General features: G+C 34.2%; 2 protein-coding genes across 2 annotated transcripts; one reads left to right on the top strand and one right to left on the bottom strand.

Annotated features, from left to right (window-relative positions):
- The first annotated feature begins 13 nt into the window (after nucleotides 1-13).
- On the top strand, nucleotides 14-3,536 carry LOC121391788 (autocrine proliferation repressor protein A-like). Its single transcript, XM_041523292.1, has 5 exons — nucleotides 14-132; nucleotides 988-1,076; nucleotides 1,760-1,853; nucleotides 2,433-2,498; nucleotides 3,225-3,536. Exons 2-5 carry the CDS (start codon nucleotides 1,063-1,065, stop codon nucleotides 3,342-3,344), a joined length of 294 nt encoding a protein of 97 aa, XP_041379226.1. The 5' UTR covers nucleotides 14-132; nucleotides 988-1,062; the 3' UTR covers nucleotides 3,345-3,536.
- Nucleotides 3,537-6,664: 3,128 nt separating this feature from the next.
- LOC121368437 (RIB43A-like with coiled-coils protein 2) lies at nucleotides 6,665-14,010 on the bottom strand. The gene is made up of 5 exons (XM_041493167.1): nucleotides 13,810-14,010; nucleotides 12,392-12,473; nucleotides 10,086-10,549; nucleotides 8,610-8,837; nucleotides 6,665-7,247 (listed from the first exon to the last, which is right to left on the bottom strand). The coding sequence occupies exons 1-5, from the start codon at nucleotides 13,924-13,926 to the stop codon at nucleotides 6,999-7,001; spliced, it is 1,140 nt and encodes a 379-aa protein (XP_041349101.1). The 5' UTR covers nucleotides 13,927-14,010; the 3' UTR covers nucleotides 6,665-6,998.
- Nucleotides 14,011-16,824: the final 2,814 nt, after the last annotated feature.

Below are 16,824 nucleotides of genomic sequence, written 5' to 3'. Positions count from 1 at the left end.
GAACTGATATTGCGGACATATGAATGCTTTATTAGATAATATTTCACACTCGAAAAACTATTTCTACACTGTTTTAACTTATGTCTTTTTCAGAACATAAATCGACCAAATATTACATGGAATAGAGAAGTGGTAAGTGACTTATATACATTATTTATTGTGATGTCAATATGATTTTCGGAGTTTTCATGACATGGCTAAATCGTGTGTGTGTGTGTGTGTGTGTGTGTGTGTGTGTGTGTGTGTGTAATTTGTATGTATATATAATGTGTGTGTATATAAATATATAAATATAAAAAATACATACATACATACATACATACATGTATGTTTAACACACCCGTTGGTGACAACACCACGTGTTATTTATGATTACACATACTTGTTAACATGTACGTGTTAACAATTTCAAGACATACGACTGTCTGCTCCTAGGTGATGACTAGGTCACCAATGCCATACGTCCAATAAAAAAAACAGCGCGAAGAAATCGATTAGACTGTGACGTATAGTTAACCTGACAATCATGTTACTGTGACGCGTAAGTCAGCTACAAGTGCAACGGCTGTAAATAACTTTCAGTCGAAAAAGATGTTAAAATTTGCTTAAAACTTGGTTTTTGAGGATATGTAAGAAAAAGAATAATACATTCATGTCCGTTAAATACCATTTATCTCACAACCCGTTGTTTAAAAAAGTATCAAACTCGCTTTCGCTTGTTAGATACAATTTTAAAACAACAGGTTGTGAGATAAATGGTATCCAACGGCCACTCATGTATTATTCTCTATATAAAATATCAAATTCAATACCGTTTTATTATATTATAACGGAATTTGTACTTTTATTTTGTATTAAGAAAAGATGTTATGTAGGCAAGTGAGGCTTTACTTTAAAGATTAGACCTACACACTACCAGCATATCTTTTCAGAAATACATTTCTGTGTTCTGTGAAATTACTTCAGAATATTTTTTGTATTTTGTAGTACAAAGATGGTGGACGTATCACCGTGTACACAGACAGAAAACCCGATCTAATTCGTTATCACTATGCCACAACAATGGGAGGCAGCAGGTGCAGTATTTGTAAATATATTTCGGTAGAACAGTCATCATACATTTTGTTCTGAACTGGTTTAGATTTTAAACTTAAGATTCAAATAAGCCATATATCCATAAATAGTGGACCTCTCAGATTCTCCAAACCCACCTCAAACGTCAAGGAGGCAGGTAGCATGATGACTCTTAATTGGTCCGTATGCACCAGCGCACCACGGCTGGTATATCAAAGGCCGTGGTATGTGTTGTACTGTCTGAGAGATGGTGCATTTAAAAGATCCCTTACTACTAATGGAAAAATGTAGCGGGTTTCCTCTCTAATGCTATATGTCAAAATTACCAAATATTTGACATCCAGTAGCCGATGATAATAAATCAATGTGATCTAGTGGTGTCGTCAAACAAAACAAAATTTAAAATAAACTTTGGACAGTATGCAAAAGATACCTACAGTTAACAATGTCCTTAACAATGGGCATGTCAGGGTATTACAATTTTTTTTTTAAAAGGCACTAGCCCAAATTTCTTATCAATTACAACAAATTTTATATAAGGTTGAAAAATGATATATGTTTCCGACCCGCCCAAAAAGTTTAAATTGCGACTTTTTGTTTTTATGATCTCTCGTATACTAGTATTTACCAATTATCATACCAGATGTCTCCAACAAGCCAATGCAAATTAATATTCTCATTTCAGACGGGACTTCCGTTTGGCGGTTGCAGATCCAAACAACCCAGATGGATTTCGCCCACAGCCAGTCATATGGAAAGCTGATGCCGTGAAGAAGAAGGTATATTTGTATTTTCTTTTGAAACCCAGATATTACGAACGTTTAATAGCGAGACATTTAGAATATATCATCCTTTTTTACCATGCATAGTACAGTGTGTCTTATTTTGAAATGACGTCTTTATACTAGCATCTCACTAGAAAGGACCACAAATGACGTGTTTGTACATATTAGCATATCACTAGAAAGGACCACAAATGACGCGTTTTTTACTAACATCACTAAAAACGATCACAAATGACGTGTTTGTACTAACATCTAACTAGAAACGACAAAAAATGACGTGTTTGCACTATCACTAGAAAGGACCACAAACGACGTGTTTGTACTAGCATCTCACTAGAAAAGACCACAAATGACGTGTTTGTACTAACATCTCATTAGAAAGGTCCACAAATGACGTGTTTGTACTAACGTCACTAGAAATGATGATTCCTAGAAAATGTTTTTTTTAGTATTGTTAAAGTCCTCGTATATTATCGTCTTTTCTCTTCTTTTTCTGTAAGCAAATACGTCATAGCATTTTTTTTAATAGATTTTTCAAAAGTGATAAAACTATTTATCTTTTCTATTTTCCAGAGTGACACAGAATACACCGTATATCAGGGTAATCCAGTAGTTGGCTGGAAAGCTTTCTTCATAGAGGTAAGAAAGTCGTAATCATTAATGACACAGTATATTCTTTATTGCATACTTCTTTATACTCATATCAATTTCTTTTAAATAATTGCATCGTTTATAACCGATAATTAAAAATACTCGTGCATCCTAGTATTTTCCATATCATTTTACCATAGTTTGACACCCAATAGCCGATGGATTTTTCGTGCTGGGGTGTCGTTAAACATTCATTTTCTTATCATGGAAAGATCTTCAGTACAGTTGAGGGTATACATTTTTCAGTTCATTACTATAATGGCATTGCATGTATAGTATTCCTTTAAATATTACATAATTTTAATCACAATTTTATTACCCACCAACAAATTAATTGCCATCATTAATGTTATTATCCACCAAAACATATTTAAAACGTTAATTTGGTAAATTTGCCTTATTACTAATATATAATTCAAGAACTTTTGGCAGGCACTTAAGCATTAGAAGCAGCCCCCACCCTGATTATACATTGGCCCCTCCAACTAAAAGGCGATTTAATAAATTAATACCCCCCCCCCCCCCCCCCCCCCAAATTACTGACATCTTATAACGACTATGAGGCTTATAAAATGTGTCTCTCCACTATCACATTTCTGAGACAACCCTTACTAATATGTCAATATAAAATTTAATTACTGTTTACTATTGTTATTAAGCTCATATTTTAATACTTTGCTCTGCTAATAAATATTAGTTTTTTTCCCAATCTAGATGACATTTAAAGGTCCAGACGACAGTGAATTTGAGTTTACCACAGAAACCCAGATAATTCCAGACACGTTTGCTGTCCCCGACTGTCATGGTATCGAATGTCGTGGAACACTGGTATGACGAGTCTCGATCGGGATCTTGGTGCGATGAAATGCAATCAGTCAACTAATTTATTTTAAACATTAATGTGTAACAGTATATTGAATAAAATCTGAATAAAAAAATAGATAGCTTACTTTTGACTTCATTTAAAATATACAAAGTATTGCCCTTGATACTGTAAGACTTTGTTAATAAAGAAATGAAAATTTGTGTATTTGATTTTAGATTGCATGTTTTGTTATCCTAGTACAAATACTAATGATCGTGTATTTTATTACATAAAATTGAATATTATGGATCATAATTCATCCGCCAAAGTTACCCCTAAAATCTAAAGCTACTCAAATCCCAACATAATGGAAATATCTTGTGCTAAACTGACCCAGGGCCCTGTTCCACGAAGCGATCTTGGCGCTAAGATCAACTTTTGTGCATAAGGCAGTAATGCACTTAAGGTGATTTTAGCGCTAAGATCGCTATATGGAACGGGATCCTGAGAATGGTATGGGGAATTCGTTGACCATGCGATGTAATGTTGGTCTCCATCTTTCTCCAACTTATCTCAACTGCAATTTATGTGCATGTCATTAAAATGAAATTTTTGTTAATCACCCATCTAATAATGATTTAAAAATAAAAAATAAAAATATAATGCAAGTAAGATGTTCGTTAGGTGAAGTGATATAAGAACTGAGATGTGCATCTCAATGACTATACTATGATGATTTGAACTGACTGAAAAAAAAACAGATTGGTCAAAACCATGAAAGAAACGAGAACATCTATAAATGAATTACTGTAATAAAATCTGTTGATCAACAGTAGCCAAGGTTCTCTGTTCTAGGTAACTGTTATCTCAGATGCAAGCAAGGTAGGGTAGATAAAACGTCTGCCAGACCAGGATATACTTTTCACTTGTTCTATTACACAGGCATCTCAAGACTGGCTAACTATTTTGGAACTGGAACATTCTGTTTTATTATCGGCTAATTTTTATTTCAAGTGACTCCACCTCAAAACATTTCTATTAAAACAATTTTCATAAAACTTTAAATTCAAGAGCAAAGACTGCAGAAACGTCTTCAAACTGTAACCACATGCTATTTTTATAGACGTAATTTAGACCCAAGTGTCGAAATTTTATAACCACGTCTTGGAAACCATATGCAGGACAGACATACAGACAGAATGGACAGATGAACCGTATGGGAACAATAAACGATGTTGCCTCATGTTTATGTTTATGACATTTAAAATTTTAAGAGTACTCCGAGAGTATTGCAAAAGCAATAAATGGCTCATATCGGACCCAAACACTGTCAAACATGGATAAAGTCAATTTTGACAGAGTTATTATGGACCATGAATAAATTCATCCGAACGGCAAACTTGATCGGTCCATAACTGTTTGAAAAATGAAATCCCCATGAAAGTCGAACTTGATCTGCAATTCAACATGGTAAACCTTGTAGTATACACAAATAGAAGTTCAATATATTGAGGCACTGTGCAAAACTAAAGTCCTGAAAATGTTATATGTGGGACAGATGGATGGAAGGAAATGTTTTATTTAACGACGCACTCAACACATTATAATTACGGTTATATAACGTCGGACATAGGGTTAAGGACCACACAGATATTGAAAGAGGAAACCTGCTGTTGTCACTTCATGGATTATTCTTTTCGATTGGCAGCAAGGGATCTTTTATATGCACCATTCCACAGACAGAATAGCACATACCACGGCCATTGATATACCAGTCGTGGTGCACTAGCTGGAACAACAAATAGCCCAATGGGCCCACCGACGGGGATCGATCCCAGACTGACTGAGTAGATGGATGGAGACAAAACCTATAGTCCTCTCCGGTTGGACCGGTAGGGGACCAAAAAGAAGATACTGACTTTATCAACATGTTACTGAACATACATAATAAACCAATACTAAACACAAATAGTTTCAAATTCTCTGTATTTGTAATTTATATACATATCAACATATTCTTTTTGACATTTGATAAAATAAATGATTGATATAACATGGTGCCCTAGGCTAAAACCATGTGCCAAGGTGATATAAAATGGAAATATGTTAAAAATTAACTCAACAAGCAAATTTTAAAACAAAGCAATAATTGTCAGTGGAAACAGCAGAGTTACACATACGAACATGTAAGGTCGTACTACACCAAATAAAATCCCATATGTGACAACGTTAATGTATATATGGTTAAAAACAATATGCATGTATGTAATATATCAACCAAACTATGAACCATAAATATGAATACTTCAACCTCCTTCCCAAAAGTATTAACTGAGGAAAGTGGAACCTTTCATGTCTAATTTTTTCGATATAACTGGGTGTTTTTACAATACCCCTAGTTTTGAATAAAATTGTAGTACTTAGTTTTACATGTTACCCCATACATGTTTCAATCACAAGGCTACTTGACAAAGTGGAACTAGATGAAATAAAATAAAATATTTTGACAAGAAACTGTCACATTTATTACAAATGGCAGGACTGGTGGTACCAAGTGCTCTATCAAAAGTTAAGTACTCCTCGAAGTTGGACCTGACCAAATGTTATTTGGTTCAGTGCTAACACAAACCCAGGAACAGATGCCACCTATTTAATATTATTACATCAAAGTTAATGAGTGAATCAAAGTCGGCCAAAAGTATAAACAAAATGCCATTAACTAGTCTGAAATTTAAGTTCATCCTATTTCACCTTTCGTAGACAAGGGGTGGTTCAATAATTACAAATTGCCCACATTATAACACTTGTGTAACACTATATAACATTTTGATTGTAAATACCTGTATACTGCATTCCATACCCACCCACAAATCTTACGTAACTGTTCCTAAAAGGCTCTTTATTAAATGTAAACAAATATATTTAGCATTTACCAAAACAATATGATTGTGCAATGAAGAAAATGTTTCTGAAAAAAAGTAGCTGGTGTAAACATCACATCTTAAAATGACATAATTCATTTTTGGCAAAGGGGAAAATGCTTTTTTTTTTTAATAAACAACACTTTGCTGTGTAAGACAAATGGACAAAGAACCAAACAATGGGTTGAAAAAGATTTTCAATAAAATCTGATTGTATAACAACTATGTGGCATGGTTTATCTATTCCAGTATATGTTTCAAATTCGTACTTATGCCCAATTTACCATTTATTTTTAATATCCTATTTAGTAATGGAGGCATAAGTCATTGCTTTTTTTTTTTTTTAATAAACACACTTTGCTGTGTAAGACAAATTATGTCAACTAATATCTGCTGACTTAAAACCAACCAACCAAACACATTAAGAAATGTGGTGATTTTATTGGGACATTTGACAGATTACTACTTAAAATTATCTACTCAACATCTGCTCAATACACATTTAAAATAATCCCGACTCACATATATACATAAAAATAAATCTATACAAATTTCTTGATAAAAAATGTATATATTATAAATTATTATCCACACAGTTTATATTACAGGAAGTGAACATTTTTATCACAAGTGTTGGCTAAAGTGGAATGTTGTTATAATTATCGACTGTCTTATTACAGCTCTCTCGCTCTCTCTCTCGTGGTGAAGTGTAATGTCTGTTAATAGTTCCATCAATGATGAACTGTAATACCCGTCGTCGTTCTATCGCGTGGTGGTGTTGAACTGCATGAAGTATGCGGCGGTCGGAGGGTTGGTGTACACTTCCTTGTACAAGTAGTTCTTGTGGTCGGTCTGTTCCTGGCCCAGTCGCCGGTTCTCGTCCGCCAACTGCTGCTGTAGCTCTCTCTTCTTCCGCGCGCTCTCTCGCTCGAGAAGCAGAGCGGCGCGTGCGTTGTTGATCGCCTGTCTCTCCCACTCTCGGTTTCTGATCTCCTCCTCTTGTTGTAACCTCTGTGCAGAGACAAAGACAAGACAAAAATTATTATTACTTATTTAAAGACAACTATTTTTAAGAAAACAAACAACAAAAAAACTCTGTGGAGAGATAAGGACAAGAAAGAAAAAATATTATTACTTACTTAGAAACCACTATTAATCCCCCCCCCCCCACAAAAAAAAATATTTTTATTTAGAAATTAATGCCAATTCATGACTTTACAAATGCAAAATGTTAAAAAAGTCCGAGTGATAAAGCCATATCATTTGGATGATACCTCTGACAAATATTAGCAGGAATTTATACAATAGACTGAAATTGTTGAAGTGACTATTTTGTATTTTGATGTTGAAGGGACATAATGGTGGGTTGAGATAAACAGAGAATTATACTATACGACCATTTCTTGATGTCCCACTATATGGAAGAGGTAAGATTTAGTGAAGTGCCACCAGAGTTATGTCACACTGTAACTTTGCTTCCATTGATAACAACATTTAGCAACAATGGACTTTACAGAACATTTTTACTTGGGATAGGGATAGTACTGAACTAAACGGAATGAAATATTTGTATAACGCCATAGCTCATTTACAACAACTATGGCTATTTAGTCTTAACATAATTTATGATTATTTTGCCACTTGGTCTGGAGTGAGAGAGGAACCTGGCAACTGCACATACATGTAGGTTACTCTTTTATATGCATTTTCCCAGAAACCAAACAGTAGACACCACAGCCGTTGATGTACCAGTCATGGGACACTTTTTGCATTTGGGGCAAAATACCCTTATACATCAGATGCATTGATCCAATAACTCACTTCACCTCAAATGAGCTCTTTACAACTGAGCTACATCACAACCCTAGGAACACCAAGAGCCACTGCCACATAGATTACCCATACATCACAAATAGTGTATTAAAAAGCTATGTTATCTAATCTTTGTGAAAGTGCATAGGCAGCTCAACTGCACAGCCAGGAAGTTCTTTATTGGACTTCAATTGGATATCAAGACAAAAACCAACTTTGTCATCATCTTAGCACACAAGCTAATGAATGACAAAATGTGCTTATTTCTGATGTGCATCGCAACAGTTTTCATGGATCAGCCAATTTAACTTGGACCATAACCTGCATCATGATTATCATCATCACCATCAATGGCATCATTGTCACATTCTGCTAATTAAACTTGGACCATAACCTGCATCATCAATATCATCATTATCAATGGCATCATCGTCATATTCTGCTAACTAAACTTAGACCGTGTCCTGCATCAATCATCCTCAACAACATCATCATTTTCTGCATCTCTACACATGCATGTGATTTTGTCAAATAGCATTATAGGTCTGCCAATGCACTTGCCTGTTTCTCTTTCCTCTGAATCTCTTGCTGTTTGCGAATTTCCTCCAGCTGATGGGGACTCATGCCTTTCCAGCGGTCCGGTATGACCCGGTGAGCACCAAATGCACTCTGCGCCACAGCGGGGTTTTCTGTTAGAACGTCACCAAATATATGATTGGCAATTTCTGTGCTGTTGTCATCCAGCTCCTGTTGTTTTGCCAGGGCTTCCTTCTCTTTCCTCTCACGGTCCTGAAAGAAGAAACTTCTTGAACTGTACATAACATAAAATATCAACATCCTGTAACATTGAGATCAGCTAGGAGATAACTGTATGGAGTTTTTGTATTTGTGGTTACTATTACCGTTTTGACATTTTTGACTGAAGGTGTCAGCAAATCTAAAAACTCCATATGGTTATGCCCATTGTAAACTGAAGCGATTTTCCTACAGAACCAATTGAATGTCTAGTAAATTAATTTCTCAAAAGACATACCTGGCTACAAATGAGTCTAATAGTTGACCCTTGAACAGATAATTTGGCTCGCCCTTCTTTTTAATGATATCTCTAGATTTGCCTGTGTTACTGTCTATCTGATGCCAACAAAACACTATCAGTTTACAATCTAATTTTGAACTGAGTAATACCCGATAATGCCATTTAATCAATATACATCTCACACATGCCATTTCTAGAGGATTAAAAGAAACAATTGGTTTAGTTTAATTTAACTCGAAGCACCATTTTAACAGTAAGCCAATCAAAAGGCATTATATTTATTTTATGACTGAAAATAAACAAGTCAAGGAGACACTTTAAAAAAAAACCCATAATTTGCCTCAGCACTTTCCAAAATCCATCATGTCTGTTAATCAAATAACCAGCAAACATTTTGTTTTCAAAATCGAAATAGCGATATTTCTAGTCAGTTGAAAATAGATTAGCAACTACTGTTTAATGTTTTTAACTTGTGTAGCAATCTCTAAAACATGCTTCAGAGAACATTTTGTTTTCAAAATCTTGATTAGCGATATTTCTAGTCAACTGAAAATTGATTAGCAACTACTGTTTAATGTTTTACAATGATGTAGCGATCTCTGAAACTTGAGTAGCGAATCACGACGCGATACTGAACAAAATGTTTCCTGTGCTTTTTTTTCCTTGCTTTTTTTTAAACGCCACAAACATTTAACACAGAGATAAAGATTTTTTTTTACATTTTTGGATATTACAAACATGGATGATGATGAGATTAATGGTGAAGCTGCAGTATTTCCATTTCGGTATGGGACTACTTGACAGGTGCACTCAGTTTGGATTGGGAGCCGGTACTGGCATGAAAAATCCCCCATTGTCTAAGGCTGGATACGAACCCAGTACTTACCAGCCAGAAGTCCGATGGCATAACCATTAGACCACCAAGGCCAGTTCCCCGTGCTTAGCGAATCGCAACACAATACTGAACAAAATGTACCCTGATAACACATCTAACAACCAACCTGTGCAGCATTGTAATCTTTCGTGGCCATATCTATTGCTCTCCTGCACTGTCTTTCTGCATCCTCCAGCTCCATGGCCCGTGCGTCCAGCTCACGCATCTTCAGTTCATACAGCCTGTCGGCCTCTTTCTGGTACTGCTCCGCGAGATCGCGCTCACGCTTCTGCTGAGCATGCCACTCCCTGGACTGCTCGGCCTGGAACTTTTTCCTCGCCTTGCTGTTCAGGTCTTCACCGTCAAACTTCTGAATGCTTGAGATGCCGCACCTGGGATCGTCGTCGTGGACGCGAGCGGGTTTGTCCTTCTTGAGGTAGTCGGGATCGTACAGATCCCACTCACGTCGGCTGCAGGCCTGCTGGTGGAGTGCTCGGAATTCATTCTCTGCCTTGTTCAGTTCGTACATGTCCTGCTGTTGACGCTTCTCCAGCAACAGAGATATTCGATCATTTCTCAAAGCATCGGCAGCTGAAACATATTTTAAAATACAATATAAATTAATATCTATTTTGTTAAATAAATGGGTTTATTTTAAAGTATTAGATTGATAACTGGTTGGTTTTTTTTACCCCAAACATATCAATAAATTAATAGATAATATGATTAATCGCTCAAGCCCATCACTTGTTTACCACTATTGAATGAAATAAATCTATTTATAATTACCCATGGCAATTAAGAAAATGGCTATGGTAAAAATAGCCTCCACAGCAACTCTCCATGGCAGTTATGCAGTTAACGTGTAAGATAGGAATTCAATTTGACAGTATTACAAAAAATAAATAATTGATTCAGAAAAGCAACATAAAAAAATTGAAAGGTCCACAGCAAAACAAATGCTGTGGAAAATTGAAAACATCACATCTCCACAGCATTGCTGATTACTGTGGTTAATTGCCATGGTGATATGGCACATCTGTACAGAATAAATTTATATACAAAATTTCAGCTGAATATCTTTAGGTATTGTGAAACAAAAAAGTCCAGAAAACTATGAGAGACAGATGAACAGACAAAAAACATAGTTCCCCTCTGGTATAGGACTAATAACTGAAATATTGTTGATTTATTTTTTATCTAAAAAGAAGAAAAAACCCCTTAAAAAACAAAACAAAAAAACTTTATAACACAAGTAAATTGTCTAAATGATTTAACTATAACGGATGGGATATCCATCACTAATACAGGAAAACCCCTCAAAACTGGACCCTCTGTACTCCCTCTGGGTGGTTTTCATGGTCACTTTTTAAGTATCAGTACAGAACATAATCTCTCGAAACCAGATACCCCTTAAAACCAAACCTTTTACTTGGTCCTGTGAAGTTCAATGTATTGAATTTAAAAATGTATTTCTACTTTTAATTATAAAATTGAAAACTATTTATATTACTAAATCTTTAGGTGTGCCTAGTAAACTCTACTTCACTGATGTTTGACAGAAATGGTTTAGAAAACCTGATCTAAATGTCTAAAATAGTTCAACTATAATGGATAAATATTCTTCACAGCCTGAGTCTCTAAATGACTGTGCAATGATGGGAAAATTCATCATAACCTGAGTCTCTAGATGGTGCAACCACAATAAAAGAGACTATCTTTGACAGCCTGAGTATCTATAAAGATGAATACAGAATTACTTTTCTGAAGCATAATGGATAGTATATAAAGTTTATTTTGTTTAATGACACCACTAGAGCACATTGATTAATCATTGGTTGTTGGATGTCAAATATTTGGTGTTTTTTTTTATTTGTAGTCTTAATGGAAACCTGCTACATATTTGCATTATGTCATATCATGTCATAGGGTTTTATGTGCACATTCAGAACAAGCTGTTGTAGTGCACGCCTGTTCTGGGCACAGGTGCTGGCCTTGGTCTGCTCCTCAGTAAAGGAGGAGGTTTCAATTAGCAGTAAGTGATCTTATATGTGCACTTTCCCAGAGAGAGGACAGCACAGCAATAGATATGCCAGTCATTGTGTTCTGGTTGGGATGGGGACAAATCTGAATCAGAGAATGGGTCCAATGAGGTTGTTTGGTCTTATGACGCAAGCACCTCGGATGAGCGCTCTACACAATGCGTTGATCCCACTCCTTTCTGTAGCAATGCCATACACTACTATAAAGGGTTTGGGGGGGGGGGGGGGGGGGGGGGGGGAAATAATATATATATATATATATATATATATATATATATATACATATATAAAACTGCATTGTATATTTAACAATATCGTATTTTGCTACCTCTATGCAAATATTCAGTAAGCATATGAGAATGTGGTCCTTAAGTTGTGTTATGAAACTCACCAAAGGCCTCGTGTCGTTTCTGTTCATATTCTTCTTGTTGGGCTTTGTCACGTGCCTGTTGTGTCAAAGCTTGAGTGTCAACCTGAAAAGAACAAAATTTAAAACAACTCTATATCATATGGAGCTCTTGTTTTACTCACATTGTCTGTGCCACAGCAGGTCTCTAAACATTGCAAGAACAATAATTTCCATCATCAATAAAGTTGAAACAAGTATCTAAATAGAATACTTAATATCCCCCTAAAATAATTAATTTTACCAAGTCTTTAAATATATAATATATATATATATATACAGTGGACTGTCTAAACTGGACTCACTTCGTACCGTCGAAAGAGTCCGGTTTACACAGAGGACAGAGTTCATCCAGAGTTATGGTTCTTGATTGATCGACAACTCACGATCAACAATGACATTTGAATCCATGGATGGTTGGAAAACAGTCAAACAGTCAGACTTGCAATCGATTATTTCACAGACATAAAAAATATACTTAAAGGGACATTCCTGAGTTTGCTGCAATTTTTAAGATGTTATCCACTAAAACAGACTTTTTAACAATTGTAATTACATATCAAATATATATTTTTTCTGCATAAAATATTAGTGGCTGCATATTAAACGTGTTTCTGGTCATTCTAATATTTGTACTAGGTTAAATTTAATTTTATTTCCTAAAACATTATTTATTCATATGTACGAAATTATCTGAATACAAAATCCAGATTTAATGGCCTACTGCAATAAGAGTAAACTTCACACGAGTGCGATTACATTTTGTATTTGATCGTGCGACAGCGTCATGATTACTCGGCAATTGGCGTCATTGTTCAACTAATTAAGCATCCCGTCGTTCAGTCAAATCCCAATCCGGGAGGTAATTAATGCATGAACTGTTCTTTCGTTCTTGATTTTTGATCCGGAGTCCAGAGTAGACAGAGTATGGATTAGGCAGAGATTTATACCTGAGAGATAAACGGTAGCCGGACAGGGCTTTAGAAATGGACCAGTTTATGCAGAGATCCGGATTACACAGAATCCGGTTTAGACAGAGTCCACTGTGTGTGTATATATATATATATATATATATATATATATATATATATATATATATATATATATATATATATATATATATATATATATATATATATATATATATATATATATACACACACACATGTATATATATTCCTTAAAATGTGCACGAGTCATGACAGTTTCAAGCATAACGAAATTAGGGGCACTGACGATAACATACGTAAATGAGCTCGGCAATTATTTATTTTTATATCTAACCCCGACCCTAAAGTTTAAAATAAGGGAAAGGGTCAGGCCGATATTTCACTACTGTTTTAAATAACAAAAATATGCCAACACTGTTCTGTGGACAAGTGGTAGGGATTTTTTTTACTTACACCAATCGTTCTGATTTTCGCATTAAATATTCTACCCTTTCTGTCTTCTTCCATTTTTCGACGTCTTTCAATGGCAGACGCCTCTTTGTAATCGACAGGCAAATCTAGTTTATACATTTTGTTGAGTTATTTCTTTAAAATTATTATTAAAAAATAAACGGGAGACCCGTCTCAGACACCAAAACAACCTTCCACACCGTTGCTAAGTTTATGCAGTTGTTAAGGTTAAGAAAGCGAACGGTGATTGGCTAATGGGTTCTTCCTGTAACTTGTAATATGTTCTTAATTTTATGTATTAAACTACAAAGAGTTGTCCTATTGTTTTAACATATACAAAAATAAATAATACCATTTATAATAACTATGTAAACTATTTGTAAAATATTTTTTGGTAATAAATAACCAATGGAAATACAGATGAGAATTTGTTGCAGTAAATTTCTATAAATGTCCAATACAAACGGACATTGATTGAAAACTGATTACAAACCATACGCTTATTTAGTAACGTTTTGTTTGGGGGTTTTTTTCTTCTTTCTTTCTATATATCTATATCTATAGATATATCTATATAAACAATTATTATTATTACTATTTTTATACTATGATGTTCATTTTTTAAACTATCTTTTTATTTCTTAACTAGTGGGACAAATATATTTATAGCAATTATGATAAATTATCATTCCCAAAGTCGCCATTTGACGATATTGAGAATTAATCATACAATTTAATAATAACAAGAGGCTTATCGACCGATAGAGCTCCGCTATTTAATTTTCAATTTTGTCATATTAAAATTTTATATAACTTTATAAAATTAATTATTTTTTTCCCCAAATATAGCTCTATTAGTTTGTGAAGAGAATCTTAGTACGGTACCAAGTTTTAGAGCTATCCCATCAAAACTCTAGTAATTAATGATAATTGAATGAAAGAATGAATCCTAACGATATTAATTTTTTTTTACATTGGTACAATTACGGACTCAAGAAAGTTAAAGATTTACTTACCCCAAATGATAGACTGAATAATTTTACTACATTGAAACATAATCTCAATCTAAATAGACACTATTTTTTTATTTTTTTAGAATAATCAGCTACCTGCCTAAAAATAGTTACATAGAATCAGAAACCAAAATATAGAAGAAATTGATAGTAATGAAACTATGCAAAGTAATATTATTATAAGAGATAATACATTTATATATAAACAATATATTGAACTAATAAAGTGTCCATTAACAAATATCTTTTAAAGATGGATACAAAAATTTGATATTATAATAACAGAAGAAATGCTATCACATCGATTTGAACTTATTAGGAAAACAACTACTATAATATAAAATCATAACACTTTCAATATAAAATTATGCATCGATGATTGTAACTACCAATTCGTATTTATATAAATGTGGTACACAACCAGATAATCTCTATATATTTTGTATTCAGGAAGCTGAAACGATAGAACATTTATTTTTGAATTGCTATTATACGAAACAATTGTGGTAGAATTTTAAAATATGGTTTGACTTCAAAATAGGGTCTACTGTAGGCTACATATCGAATCAGATGATATCCTACTAGCAAGTCCAAAACCTAGTATTCTTCTTAATCACTTGCTAGTTATAATAAAACAATACACATATAACTACAGATATAATAAGAAAAGACCAATATTTTGCAAAGTTTTAAGTAGTATAAAATATCATAGAACATTTTTTTAAATATTTATGTTTGGAGAATGTTGAACAGTTTACTAAAACAAAACTGGAATATTCTCCAACTAATTGAAATAGCCTATACAAATTATTAAAATTCCTTTCAATATTTTTTCAACTTATTCGCACCCTAGTTTGAGAATAAAGACCGTTCATTTTATTTTATTTATTTTATTTTAAATTCCTTTAGTATGGATATATGGTAGTGGTAGTGATATCGTAGTTTGATGTATAGTTGTGTAAAATGACCGACAACAGATTCCAGTTATGCTCCTATCTGGGTTTTTCTTTTCTCTTTTCCCTCTGTTTTCTCTCAGACACGCATATACTGTTATGCGTCATCGTCGTCAGCGTCATCATTATCATCATCATCATCACCACCATCACCATCACCACCCCACCACATTATAGGTCTCTTTGCTATGAGGTGTATATGTTGTAAGGCAGTCACAATAAATCTTTAAAAAAGAATAATAAAAGAATAATAAAAGAATGCGTAACTAGATAAAGTGAAAAAAAAAGGTTTTAGAGCTAGGCCTATCCCATCAAAACTCTGGGAATTAATGATAATTGAATGAATGAACTAATGTTTAACGACACCCCAGCGTGAAAAATACATCGGCTATTGGGTGTTAAATGCATAACAAAGTTATGATCAACATAAATATAAAAATTCAAAAGTTAAATTTAAACACTGTGTAAAGAGCTGTGACCCCCCCCCCCGCAAAAAAACCCCACAAAAACCCCCCACAAAAACAACAACAAAAAAATCAACAAATAAAAACAAAATACACACACAAAAAAATATTCTTAATAACCCACACAACCCCCCAAAAAAAAAACAACAACAACAACAACACACAAAAAAACCACAAAAAAAACCCACCCCTAAAAAAACCCACCCCTAAAAAAAACCCACCAACAACAAAAAAAAAAAACCAACACCCACAAATATCACAGGTAAATAAAATTAAAATTTGGAATAAAATTAAGTATCTCGAAGAAATTTCGACACCAGTTCAGGATGGAATAGAAATGCTTCCAACACATTTCTCCTATCATATAATATATCTTTCATCATCTTCGTGATTTCATTCCATTAAAATCAGAGTATATTGATAATGCTCACACTGTAGGGGAGCCTTCTTCAGAATATTAATGAATGAGTCAACTACGTATGCATGATCGATGCGAGCACAACACAAGATAATTCCATCTTTCCTGCACCGTCTCTAGTAGGACTGCCACTCTCCCATGACTGGCTTAACAGAATGAAGCTTGTTCCA

The sequence above is a fragment of the Gigantopelta aegis genome, chromosome 3 (genome assembly GCF_016097555.1).
Source record: "Gigantopelta aegis isolate Gae_Host chromosome 3, Gae_host_genome, whole genome shotgun sequence".
In the NCBI taxonomy this organism is placed as follows: domain Eukaryota; kingdom Metazoa; phylum Mollusca; class Gastropoda; order Neomphalida; family Peltospiridae; genus Gigantopelta; species Gigantopelta aegis.
The sequence above is the reverse complement of the archived record's forward strand: the minus strand, read 5'-3'. Positions and strand labels throughout refer to the sequence as shown.